A 14030-nucleotide genomic window follows, 5' to 3' on the forward strand; every position below is an offset into this window, starting at 1 on the left:
GCTCAACCAACTGAGCCACCCAGGCGCCCCCAGGTTTGTTTTTTTATTTTGAAAAAGATATACTAGACAAAAAACAACCAGGAATATCAATGACATGATATATATATAAATATAAATATATATACACACAAATATAGGAAATCACATGAAGAAAAAACATCCTACGATGTTTGAAACCAAGGCTGGGTTTGAACAAATTTCTGATGAACTACAACTAAAACTTTAAATGACTAGACAATATTAGGTAATGTTCAAGATATTATGGCCAGTCTTCTATATCCAATTTACAAAAGTCAGCAAAGGAGACTTCAAAACATGATCCCTGGTTGTTCTGGCAGTTTTTTGGCAATGATCTTGCTTCCTTATGAACAACTACTTTACTCAATCACTGTGTTGAGGTCTTCTTGTGTTAAGGAGTGTGATGAATAAAAGGATCGGTGAACCCTGGTGATAGAGAATGCAACAGCATAAAAATAGTCTGAAAATAACCAGAGGTAGTTACAGTACTGATACAAATGAATACATACTGAGGCTTAGTATTAGGAATTGTTATTGTACCACTTTTTAAAAAAGATTTATGGGGCGCCTGGGTGGCTCAGTCGTTCAGCATCTGCCTTGGGCTCAGGTCATGGTCCCAGGGTCCTGGGATCAAGCCCTGTGTGGGGCTCCCTGCTCTGCAGGCAACCTGCTTCTCCCTCTCCCACTCCCCCCTGCTTGTGTTCCCTCTCTCGTTGTGTCCCTCTCTGTCAAATAAATAAATACAAAATCTTAAAAAAAAAAAAAAGATTTATTTGAGAGAGGGAGTGCGAGAGAGCACAGAGGGGAGGGGCAGAAGAGGGAGCACGGAGCCTGATGCAGGGCTTAATCCAGGACCCTGAGATCATAAGCTTAAACGACTGACCCTCCCAGGTGCCCCAATGTACTGCTCTTTTATATATACAATAATCTCGGGTAAAATATCTGAGCATTTTGTAAGGTAAATGTCTAAAAGTTTTACTATAACGTGCCTTTTTCTGTTCTTGGTTCTACCTTTCTTCTTTGCCTATCCTTAAGGCTGCCAGTGAACACCCTCAGGAATTTCTTCATGTCTCAGGGTTTTGAAGACCACCCCACCCCCACCCTGAGGTTTGATGTTTTGAGGATTCACAGGATTCAGTATATCACTGTATCCATGACTATGATTTATTACAACAAAAGCATACAGAGTAAGAGCAAAGGAAAAGGTGCAAGGGACAAAGTCCAGGGGAATCCAAGCACAAGCTTCCAGAGTCCTCTGCTAGTGAAGTCACACAGGATATGCTTAATTCTCACAGCAACTAAGGTGTAACATGTGTGAAATGTCTTTCATGAAAGCTCATTAGAAATGCAGTGCCCAGGGTTATTATCATGGGCTAGCCACATAGGTATCTTCTGTTTAACATGTACCAAAATTCTAGACTCCCAGAAGGAAAGGTGTTCAGCACAAACCAGATTATACAAACACTTCAGGCATAGTGAGCAATTCATCAGTAATAGCAGAAGGAACCCTGTTGAAATCTAAATTCCTAGAAGCCAGGCAAGGACCAACTTTGTAAGCAAGCCTTTCAAAGGATAGCAGTCAGGCCTGTTATGTTTGCTCTTTTCTATACACTTAGTAACTATCCCACAGGAAAAATCAACATACTTTCACTTGCAAGAAGACTCTTCTAATTCAGAAACAAGCATTTAAAAAGACTATTATGTCTGCTGTCTGAGATATGGCTAATGCATTCATGTTAATAAACTGTCATAGCTGTATTTGATTTTCAAGAGTTTTACTGCAAAGAATGAAAATATATGAAAAACAAAGGAAAACTCAATTTGGTCTCAGTGAACTTGAAATCTTAGTACTTCAATAGCAGCAGAGCCTCTAAATGCCCGTATTACAACTGGCTAGAAATAGACTTCACATGACTACATATAATTAGGCAAAAACTAACAGTTGACAATCACTTGGCATTAACAGTTTGGACATGAACTTCAGAAGCAAAAGGTAAAGAAGGCATTATAACATCATGTTTATGAAGATAATTTTCTTCTGCTAGTATTTTGGGGATACAAGAAGAAACTTCCTTTTGTTGTTCTCGCCACTTGAGTATATTCTCTGCCAGTTCTTCTGTTTCAGTCACCAACATATCCATTTTTGCTAATGCCATGCTCTGTAGTGTTTGAAAGAAGGGGAAAATAGGAGAAATTACATGTCATTAATACATCATTATTATATCATAAATGGTTATGACAGCAAAATGGTTATGATACCAAAAGTTCACACCTGACCTTTTCTAGCCCCTTAATACAAAGGCTTCTTAAAATTGTGTTCTCCCCACTTATTACAGAACATGCTTTTTATTTATGAGTTTACCTCTCCTTTGTCTTCAATTATCATCTCAAAGATAACGACCCATAATCTATATTGTAAAACCTACCTGCTTCCTAAAATTCAGTCCCATATTTGTCTATTGAATATCTCCACCTGAATGTACATTCAGTATCTCAAACTTTATTTTAATTTTATTTATGATTTAATTGCAATTCAGCAATGATTGAAGATTTACTCTCTGTGGAAGGCATGTCAGAAAACAGTCATCAGCTTTTTGATTTCTTGATCCTACTCACCCTCAGGTCACCAAGGCTAGCTACTTCATTACTTTGGATGTGTCCCTTGTCCAAAGAGTGGACACATTCTAGAAATTTGACATCCCAAATCTCAAAGTTTACATAATCTTTTGTTTTCCTATGCTTTAAATCTTTTATCTGAATGCCTGTATTTATTCTCCAAGTTTCTCTGCCTTTGGTTCATTTGCCTAGTCCTCTAACCTACAGTTTATCAAACTTTAATGGGTGTAGGAATCACCTGAGGCCAAAGTGGAGTACCACTCTTCCCCAAAACGGCCAATGCTAATTTTCATGTCTTTCCTCACATTGCTGCTTTGGGCCAAACTATTCTTTCTGATGCAAATTTCACTGATTTTTCAAGATTCAGCTCACTACTAACCTCTACGTAAAACTTTACTGAAGTATTCTTACCCCCATTCTACTCCCAATTTCCCTAAAGTAGAAGCAATCCCTCCCTTTTCTTTGCTTAACAGACAGCATCTTCTTTATAATTCTCTGCTATATCCATTGCACAAAAATATTATAAAATAGAGAGTATCTCAGAGCTCACTAAACCTTGAGAATTTGAGGGCAGGGAGTAGTCGTATCTGTTTATCTCTCCTGATACCTATAGCATAACCCCTTGAACAATAAAGAGAACACATATTTATTAAATATTAGAATAAAACAATATAAAATGACTTCTAGAAAAGCTATAAAAAAGCCATCTTAATTTTAAAAAATAATTCATTTAGAATATTTACCATCAAAAAGTTAAACAAAGGGGCACCTGGGCGGCTCGGTTAAACGTCCAACTCTTGATTTTGGCTCAGGTCATAATCTCAGGGTTGTAAGATCAAACCCTGCCATCATGCTCTGCACTGGGTGTGGAGCCTGCTTAAGATTCTCTCTCTCTCTCTCTCTGCCCCTCCCGCCTTCTCCCTCTCTTAAAAAAAAAAAAAAAATTAAACAAAGAGATCACACATTTGAGATTCTAGTATAAAAGAACTAAAGACAGCCAAATGTAATGTGAAGTAGTTGAGACACTTAAATGCTACTGTTAATACTCACCATTTTCTTTAGATTTTCATCTAAATGTGGGATAGTTTTAATTGTTTCAAGATGGTTTTCTAATCTTTCAATGAAAGTTACTGCCAATTCCAGCAAATGTACCATGTCGCTAAAAGAGGGAGAAAAAAGTCAACTATTTTTTTTAGTTACTTTGTGTTCTCTTTTTTCTTTTCAATTAGGACTTTTAATACAAGATAAGAGAATTACAATCAACCCAGGGAGCCAATAATAACCTTTCTGCATTTATGGAAATACCAGTGATAAAAATGTCATTTTCTTTCACTTTAAGCAGAAACTAATTCATCATCCAAACAGAAAAAGAGAGACAACACTAATCATATCTGGTATCCAACCTAATATTAGACAAAACTTAATGTTAATCATTTTCTCATACAAGTAATTTCCCTAGATTAAATCTCATTCCATTTCCATCTATTCATTCTCCATGAAAGGTGAATATAATAAGGATAATGTACTTGACTGAAACTGCCTACACCTAAAACCACTTTGAATCTTCGCATTTGCAAAATGCTTTAAAATCATTACTCAGTTCTTCTGATATATATAATGTATAACATATACATTAATGGTATTTTACTATACTGAATAGATAACTGAATATATCCACAAGAATGGGATTTTTACATTTATTCTTTTACTACAAGATAACAAATCTGACACTTAAGAGAGGTACTGATTTGCTAAGGGTCAGCGAGTGAGGCACTGGTGGAGAAAGTTAGCAATCAGATCCCCAGATGTTTGATTCTTTACTATTGTTTATTATTATACTTGCAATATTGTATGGGGAAAAGAGCAACAGAAAGCATGCCCATTCTATGGATTGGGGGGCTGAGGTTAAAACCAATCATTTGCCCAAGGTTTTGAGGCATACAAACAGCAGAAATGAGAGTACAACTCGGTTTTTTTTCCTTTAGCTGACATGGTTTTCATCTCTCCCTGCTTACACTCCCTAAGAGAATTTTTACATATAGGCAACATTAACACAAGTTTACTTCATAGAAAATGGTCTATAAATAATAAAAATAATTTTACCCATCTTACTATATGTTATTGATCTGATTTCTTTCATTGAAGCCATTATATCATTCCCAAAACACACTGGGCAAAAGGCATGTCTTTTTCTTCACCACAGCTTAACTCTTTAAATGCAAAAGATTTTCTTTCTGGTTGTATGTATCAGCATTAAAAATGTTAACAGATACAGTCACTAATATATTGTTTAATGAATTACACTATGAAATAACTACTAGTCTAAACAAAAAATACCCTCAGGAAATATGTGTAACCATTAGTTTCTACTGTTTAGTTTAACCTGTGATAAACAGCTTCAACAGGCAAGTTTTCCTGGCACATGGGTTTCAACAGTCTTTGCCTGAGGGACCTCTTCTCTTTTAGCACTGCTTCCAAATGATTATTCATGCTTTGCAGAGTATGACACTTCTGAGCTATACAAACCAAAAACAGTAATCATAGTTAGCAATATGACAAGTTTCAAAATCACTAATTATTTTTTGCTTGGGTATGACACTATCAGTGTCAAAAATTAATCCATTTCCCTCCTAAATATCTCCTTTGCTATCTTTAATATCAAAACCACTTTGCTTTCGATGATTTTTCTCTTACTTTGCTTGCTGACACCAAATCCAGTGCTAAATTCTTTGTCTACATTATTCAACTCTACTCCTAGTTCAGTTTTTATTTTTTAAAAGATTTTATTTATTTATTTGACAGAGAGAGACAAGCGAGAGAGTGAACACAAGTGGGGGGAGAAGCAGGCTTCTCGCTGAGCAGGGAGCCCAATTCAGGGCTCGATCCTAGGACCCTGGGTCAAAGGTAGAGCCAAAGGTAGACGCTTAACGACTGAGCCACCCAGGTGCCCCCTAATCCAGTTTTTATCGCCATAGCCGTATTCTTCACATAAAATCTCTTTTCTCATCTCTGCCTCTAACATTCTACATGAAATTAAAAAATAAACATGTCTTACAAGCTATTTCTGATTATTTCAATATTTTGCCTAGAATTCAGTTAATGGCTGCCAACTGACTCTTCTTTTAAATTTTTATTTTGAAAAATTTCAAACTTACAGAAAAGTTTCATTGAACTCCCACATACATTTCACCTAGACTCACCAACTGTTAACATTTAGCTACATTTTTTTTCCCACATACTGAATACATGTATTTTTGCTGACCCATTTGAGAGTAAGTTGTAGATACCATGAACTTCTACCCCTAAAACTTCAGCATGTATTTCCCCACATAGGAACATTCTCTTATGTAACTGTAAGTATCAAATTCAGAAAATTTAACAATGGTACAATACTACCAGTATTTAATACAGTCCATATTGACATATGACCAAGTAACTCAATAACATCCCTTATAGTAAAATAAATCTGTAATCAAGTATTCAATCCATGACCACATTGTGCTTTGGCTGTTGAGTCCCTCTAGTCTCCTTTAATCTGGAAAGTTCCTCAGCTTTTGTCTTCAAGCTTTCCTGAATTGGAGGAGCTCCTACCTGGGTCACTTTTCATGCTATTTGCACTAGTCAAACCAACAGGACTTCTATTTGAGCACAGAATAGAACACTTTATTAGCTTTGGGGCAATACCTGAAAAAATTATGGTATATCATAATGTATGATTAAGGTAATCCAAGAAAAAGTTGAAATTTCAATGATTACCCATTTCATCCAATTACTTACCCAAAAAGGAAGGATGAACAACATCTGCTGTATCTTTTTCTAGTCTTAAAAGTTCAATTTCCAGGTTTTTCTACATTAAGAAGAAAAATAACACTCAGCTCACGTAGAATGCTGCCCGAAGGCTTAAACTTTAGTAAAAAAGGCATAGTCTTTAACCCATGAATATTGAGGCGGGGAGAGAGGAGGATTCGTTATGAGAGCCCAGGGGATTTATTGAAGATTTTCATTTTGGTGTTCAAGCCCTATTGCTGCTACTGCTACTACTACTAACTACTACTATGACTATTACTACAAATAAGTAAAAACTTATCCAGCTATGTGCTAGACAATGTTCTAAGTGCAAGAGAACTGCTGCTGGAATCAATTTTTTTTCGTGTACTAGAAATAGAAAGTAAAAAGTCCAACATAATTTACCTGGTAGATTTCAGCTTGAATATCTGTGATCTGCTGTAGTCTAGAGAAGTTCGCAAAGTAAGAAGCTGATTTCTTGGATATATTTAACATCTCCTATTGGTAAATGAACAGAGAAAGCAGCAGTGTGTCACAAAAAGTTTCTGTGTGCATTGGAATAGCATACCCATGGGCTTAAAACAAAAGGATTTATTATGTCCAACACTGCCCTTAAAAAATGATGTACAGAGTTTAACAGTAGCAATGTATATTTGTTTTTATGTTTTGGGTTTTTTTTTTAAAGATTTTATTTATTTATTTGACAGAGAGAGACACAGTGAGAGAGGGAACACAAGCAGGGGGAGTGGGAGAGGGAGAAGCAGGCCTCCCACCAAGTGGGGAGCCCAACGCAGGGCTCGATCCCAGGACCCTGAGACCATGACCTGAGCCGAAGGCAGACACCTAACGACTGAGCCACCCAGGCGCCCCATATTTCCTGTTTTTAAAATATTCACTGTCTGGGTACCTGAGTAGCTCAGTGGGTTAAGCGTCGGACTCTTGGTTTTGCCTCAGGTAGTGATCTTGGGGTCCTGAGATTGAGCCTGGCATTATCCTCTGTGCTCATCGTGGAGTCTGCCTGGGATTCTTTCCCTCTTCCTCTCCCTCCCCCTCTGCCCCTCAGCCTGCACATGCTCTCTCATTTTAAAATAAATAATCTTTTTTTTTTTTTTTTTAAGATTTTATTTATTTATTCAAGAGAGAGAGACAGAGTGCAGGGAGCCCAATAGGGGGCTCGATCCCAGGACACTAGGATCATGACCCCAGCTGAAAGCAGACACTTAACTGACTGAGCCATCCAGGTGCCCCTAAATAAATCTTTAAAAAAAAAAAAAAAGAATTATGTTCTTAAAAAAAAAAAAGGCACTAAATATTCACTATCACAAATCCTTTGGCCAAATATTTAAAAATTAGAAAAACAAGACTTAATCACTTTGCCTATTTCCTAAAGTACTATGCACAATACATCTGAATTAGTGACAGCTATCAGAGAAGGCTAAGGTTAAGAAGGATAAGCTTGAGGTTGTTGGAGAATTACCTCTACACAAATCAACAAAACCTGGTTTCTGACCTTCCTGGGGCTAAAATCAAATACTTTCCCACCATGGAATCATTTATCTGATTCATTAAATGACCTCTATTGGCTATAACTCATTCATACTGTCTCTTTTCACATACTCTCTTAAAGGAATGTTTTGTCCAGGTGGAATTATTCTTCTAAAAAGCTTACCCGCTCCTTTTTATCCTTTAATTCCATGCAAAATATTGCTTGCAAATATTGCCTCCTTAAATTGCAGGTTACTTCAGAATAAGAATATTGTTCATCCCCTGGCTTGATCCATAATTTTCTGTAACCTCTTCTTTTTTTCAAGAATATTAGCACATTTAGAGATCTTTAGAGATCTTATAGGCAAAGGGTTGGGAAATGATAGTCCATGAACTAAATGCAGCCCACTGCCTGTTTCTGTATAGCCCATAAGCTAAGAATGGTTTTTATATTTTTTAATGCTGGGTAAAAAAGAAAAACAGTGTTTTATGACACATGAAAACAACATGAAATTCAAATTTCAGGATCCAGAATAAACTCAACTGCTCCCATTCATTTACTTATTATCTCTGGCTTCTTTCATACTACAATAGACTAGATGAAACTATATTGACCTAAAAGCCTCAGATACTCACCCTCTGGTCCTTAATAGCAAAAATTTGCTGACCAAAGATAACCAATTTTATAAGCGTTTACTGAGTAAGACACTCGAAGATTGAAGAATGGATGGGAAGGAAAAGGTATTCTAGTACTAACATATATGTGAAAAGGAGGGGAAGATGAATCTGAAAACATAGTTTCCTACATAATCGTGAAGATCTTGATAGCTGTGACAAGCAATTATAATGCAGGAAATGAGAGTAATTCAAGGTTTCCTGGTGAAGAAGTAACATGATCATATATAATACATATTTTAGAAATGTAAATGGGGATAGTATGGAAAATAACACTAATGAGGCTGGGGGGGACAGTAAGGAATAGGGAGTGACTACTTAATGAGTATGGGGTTTTCCCTGGGGATAAAGTTTTGAAAGTAGTTTCACAACATTGTGACTGTACTTCATGCCACTGAATTGTACACTAAATTTAAGATGGTTAAAATGGTAAATTTTATGAGCATTTTACCACCAAAAAAACTCGCCACTGGGGTGCCTGGGTGGCTCAGTCATTAAGCATCTGCCTTCGGCTCAGGTCATGATCCTGGAGTCCTGGGATCGAGCCCCACATCAGATCAAGCCTCCCATCGGGCTCCCTGCTCAACAGGGAGTCTGCTTCTCCCTCTGCCCCTTACTCTGCTCATGCTCTCTCTCTCTCAAATAAATAAAATCTATTAAAAAAAACAAACAAAAAAACCCATCACTCTGGTAACTAGCCAACAACATAAAACAAACAAACAAAAATACTAGGTGAGAGATAGGACTGGAGGTTGAATATTTAGACAAGTGGCTACTACAGCATTCCAGGTGAGAAGATGAGAATGTGGACTAGGTCAGTAGCAGTTAAAAAAGGAAAAGGAAGGCAGAGATGTGAATCCCTGGAGAGATGAAACGGATAAATCCTGGTTGATACGGGGTACTAGGGATAAAGTCAAGTCAATATTGACTCTGAGGGGACGCCTGGGTGACTCCGTTGGTTAAGTGTCTGCCTTCGGCTCAGGTCATGATCCCAGGGTCCTGGGATCCAGTCCCGCCATCGGGCTCCTTGCTCAGCGGGGAGCCTGCTTCTCCCCCTGCCTGCCACTCCCCCTGCTTGTGCTCTCAATATATCAAATAAATAAAATCTTAAAAAAAAAATATTGACTCTAAGGATCCCTAGTGACTGGACAGAAAGATACGCCACGCATTGAGGAAGATAACACAAGATACTTTACTGATGGCAAAATTGAGGTCTGGGGGAGAAAAGTATTAGTTTAATTTCATTCTATAAATATATATCATGGCTGAAATGAGGATGAATCTAATCTACTGAATTTCCATCATATCAGCATAACTCTTTCACTCTTCTTTTCTGCTCTTAGGTAGAAGGTAAATAAAAAGTAAAACATCTCCCATTTCTCACTGTAACTTACTCATTCTCTGGTATCTCTTCATCCCTCCTGTGTATATGCTAATCTTAACCACACACATGGAAACTAGTAAACTGTTGGGTTCAACAGCAGGGTAATGGAGCTTAGCCAAGAACATGTAAGAGAAACCAATGGAAAATAACAATGTTCAAGGGAGAGCCAAAAGGAGAGAGGAAAGAAAGAGTAGCCAAATTTCTCTAATAAATAGAAATTCTAACTACTTGAGGATTGTGACTTAGCCTTATATCTTAAAAAAAAAAAAAAAAAGCAAGGATTGGGGAATACAGAAAAGTTTTTACTGTTGACTACTGCTATTATATATTATATACTTTACATGCCAGTAGGGTAAAGGGACACTGAAAATGAAAGGATCATGAAAAGGGAGTCTGTTTAAGGTATTTCTGTTCATTCTGTTGCTAGGCACAAGAAGCTGAAATCCAAGACTTTTATGTATAATATAAAAATCCTGATAACACTGTGTACAAAAAATATATATGTATAAACTTGTGTCTTTGGGCATCCTTTCTTCTTTTTTTGTCCTTTCTACTTCATACTGAATTCTAGCTGAGGGACATTAAAAGGGAGATGTATAGCAGAGAAATTAAAAGCAGAGGCTTTAAAATGGGGGAGGGGATATAGAGGTGGGCAGGACACACTGAGAAAATAAGATTTATATATATAGATGTATAAACATACATATAAATATGTAAACTATATATATATGTCTATATATATCTCTATATAGTGTATGTATATATGTATTTGATTGAGCTATCATGACTCACTAAAGCTTGCCAGAAAAATAGCTAGGATGTAAGGCCAATAAAGCAGTCCTAGGGCAATCAAGGGCACCTGGGTGGCTCAGTCGTTAAGCGTCTGCCTTCAGCTCAGGTCATGATCCCAGGGTCCTGGGATGGAGCCCCGCATGGGGCTCCCTGCTCCGCGGGGAGCCTGCTTCTCCCTCTCCCACTCCCCCTGCTTGTGTTCTCTCTCTGTCTCTCTCTCTGTCAAATAAACAAATAAAATCTTAAAAAAAAAAAAGCAATCCTACGGCATAAACAAAAACAAATACCCCATTTATCCTACAGAGAGTTACCTATAACTTTCTTTCACTAAATCATTCCTTAATGGATATAGATCAAAACAAAATAAAACTCAAACAAGCTATATTTTCTGGAAGAGTTGCATCATATCACAATTTTAAGCATCACTTGATTTTTTTAATGCAAATGGGATGATGTGCACTTAAGGGATAGACTAAAGAGATCATAGAACATTATTTTGAAAGAACCAATGCTAAATCCTTCTAATAAGAATAGATTTTCATATGTAAAGTTTGCTTAAAGTAAAATCATACTACAAATCTGTGAAGTTTCCTCATTGGGACTAGTTGTGTAGTAAGATTGTAAGATGGTCTTAAAGAGCTATGGATTGGCAGATTTTACCTGAGGCAAAACAGGTAACTGTCTAATGAATGCCAGTTGGGACACTAGGAAGAGCCTCTTCAAAACAACTTCTACCCCAACAAACAGCTGACTTATCAATGTCAAAATTCTCTTAGGTGTTTATTTCTCAAACCAATACACTCTAGAGGGATAAGTCCCAAATGTCTTACCATATGAGTTTACCAAATTACTTTGTTACAGAACTAAACAATGCAGTGAGACTACCAGGTGATTTGGTAGGAAGAAAACACATAAGAGAAGGTGAGAACTGAGGGAGTGCTGTAGTTATGTTTTGCCTATTTTCCAATGCATTCATCTGTACCCCTCCCCCCAAATCCTTAAATTCTGGTTACTAGAACCTCGACTAATCTACAAGAATTCTTCATCAGAAGTTTAAACTCTCAAGATAGTGTCATAGTATCATCTACCACAGTTCATCTTAGAGATGATACAATGTGTCAGAAAAGGGAGCTCTGTGATCTATTTCACTGGTTGAGTGACCTTGGGTAAATTTCTTGGTCTCCGGGCGCCTGGGTGGCTCAGTCTCTTAAGAGTCTGCCTTCACAGCGGGAGGGGAAGAATGAAGCGGGGGGAAATCGGAGGGGTAGACGAACCATGAGAGACGATAGACTCTGAAAAACAAACTGAGGGTTCTAGAGGGGAGGGGGGTGGGAGGATGGGTCAGCCTGGTGATGGGTATAAAGGAGGGCACGTAGTGCATGGAGTGCTGGTGTTATACACAAACAATGAATCATGGAACACTACATCAAAAATTAATGATGTAATGTATGGGGATTAACATAAGAATAAAAAAAAAAAGAGTCTGCCTTCAACTCAAGTCATGATCCCGGGGTCCTGGGATCAAGCCCCACATCAGGCTCCCTGATCGGCGGGAAGCCTGCTTCTCCCTCTGTCTCTGCCCCTTCTCCCCACTCGTGATCTCTTTCTTTCTCTCACTCTCAAAAAAAAAAAAAAATTTCTTGGTCTCCTTACGCCTTAGTTCCATTAAAAAAAAAATTATTTATTTATTTGAGAGAGAGAGAGCGCGCGCGCGCAAGTGAGCAGGAGGGGCAGAGAGGGAAAGGAGAATGGTAGACTCCCTGCTAAGCGCGGAACCCCAGGTGGGGCTCCATGCCAGGGCCCTGGGCCAAAATCAAGAGTCAAGAGTCGGAGGCTTAATCAACGGAGCCACCCAGGCGCCCCTTTACTTTCTTCATCTTAAAAATAGTGTACAGTAGGGGCGCCTGGGTGGCTCAGTTGTTGGGCGTCTGCCTTCGGCTCGGGTCATGGTCCCAGGGTCCTGGGATCGAGTCCCACATCGGGCTCTCTGCTCTGCGGGGAGCCTGCTTCTCCCTCTCCCACTCCCCCTGCTTGTGTTCCCTCTCTCGCTGTGTCTCTCTCTGTCAAATAAATAAAATCTTTAAAAAAAAAACATAGTGTACAGTAGGAGCGCCTGGGTGGCTCCCTGGGTTACGCCTCCCACTCTTGATTTCGGCTCAGGTCCTTATCTCAAGGTCCTGGTATGGAGCCCCACCCCCTGCTCAGCTGAGCAAGGAGTCTGCTTGAGATTCTTTCCCTCTGCCCCTCCCCACCCTCTTTCTCTTTTATAAATAAATAAATCTGTAAAAAAAAAAAGTGTAAGGTACAATTCTCTAATGACTCTTCTAAGTATACAAAGTTATGTATTTTCCATAAGTCTTCCATCATGTTCATACAGCTAATCTCTCCGTATGATTTTACCTTTCTACTTCTCCGTTTCCTTTTTAGAGAAAATCCTCAACTTGCTCGTTATCTCAAAATTTCTTTCCCTCCATCTCACTTTCCCCCATTCCCTCGTCACTTGGATTCCATTATTCTCTCATATCTTTAATTTCTCCTAAAACTACAACCGCTGGGACTAATCTGCCTCTTCTCTGATAATTACTCCCCTCCTGCATTCACGTTCCAAGGTCTTTCGGGTCTTTCTCAACATTTTTAAAAATTTCTTTATTTTCTGCCTTTAAAGTTGCATGCTTCCCCTGACGCTCTCCTGTACCCAGCGTCTCCCGCCCCAAACACGCTTCAATACCTCACACAAACAAGCGTTGTTTGGCAACGTTTGTGTTTTAACACTTACCCGTATTTCCCAACCCCGCACGCATTACAATATACAGGCGGTATCACTGGGTGAGAAAAAAGCGGGGGAAGACTGATCTTTATTGTCTCTCACGAACTGACCCAGGATAACTCGCCCGCAGACACCTGAAACTCGTCTGCTCGGAGCCCCGCTTTGGCACAACCACTGCAGAACCGTCGCTACTGCTGCCTGCAAGGGCCTCCACCTGCCTCCACTCCGGCACAGCCCCCACCCAGCACCACCACCTCACAGCCATCTTCTGTCGCCACCGCCGGCACCCCCTTAATGACGCCATCGCCGCCCACGCACCTGAGTGACCATCCCCGAAGCTACAAAATGGTCCAGCAGCAGCCCGGCGGCACTCGGCGCGGACGCGGGATCCCAAGGGTTCGCAGCAGCCATGGCTGGGACCCACCTCCCCGGCCGGCGCGAAAAGTGAGTGTGAAGCACGGAGAACCCGCGGCGCGGGGCGATGACGTCACAGGGCGTTTCGGCCCG

The 14030-nt window shown here is 39.2% G+C and overlaps 1 protein-coding gene across 5 annotated transcripts; it reads right to left on the minus strand.

Moving 5' to 3' along the window:
- Positions 1–1160: 1160 nt before the first annotated feature.
- On the minus strand, positions 1161–13974 carry HAUS2 (HAUS augmin like complex subunit 2). Of its 5 annotated transcripts, XM_045900267.3 has the most exons (6): positions 13842–13973; positions 6826–6918; positions 6412–6481; positions 5018–5150; positions 3685–3793; positions 1161–2177 (listed from the first exon to the last, which is right to left on the minus strand). In XM_045900267.3, the coding sequence occupies exons 1-6, from the start codon at positions 13932–13934 to the stop codon at positions 1968–1970; spliced, it is 708 nt and encodes a 235-aa protein (XP_045756223.1). In that variant the 5' UTR covers positions 13935–13973; the 3' UTR covers positions 1161–1967. The 5 variants fall into 5 exon arrangements, with proteins under 5 accessions (XP_045756223.1, XP_064426657.1, XP_045756224.1 ...); XM_064570587.1 differs by lacking the exon at positions 6826–6918 and having other exon boundaries at positions 13842–13971; XM_045900268.3 differs by lacking the exons at positions 6412–6481; positions 6826–6918 and having other exon boundaries at positions 13842–13967.
- Positions 13975–14030: the final 56 nt, after the last annotated feature.

The sequence above is a fragment of the Mirounga angustirostris genome, unplaced genomic scaffold, assembly GCF_029215605.1.
Source record: "Mirounga angustirostris isolate CCGP_5_RB_7025 unplaced genomic scaffold, mMirAng1.0.hap1 SCAF_9, whole genome shotgun sequence".
In the NCBI taxonomy this organism is placed as follows: Eukaryota; Metazoa; Chordata; class Mammalia; order Carnivora; family Phocidae; genus Mirounga; species Mirounga angustirostris.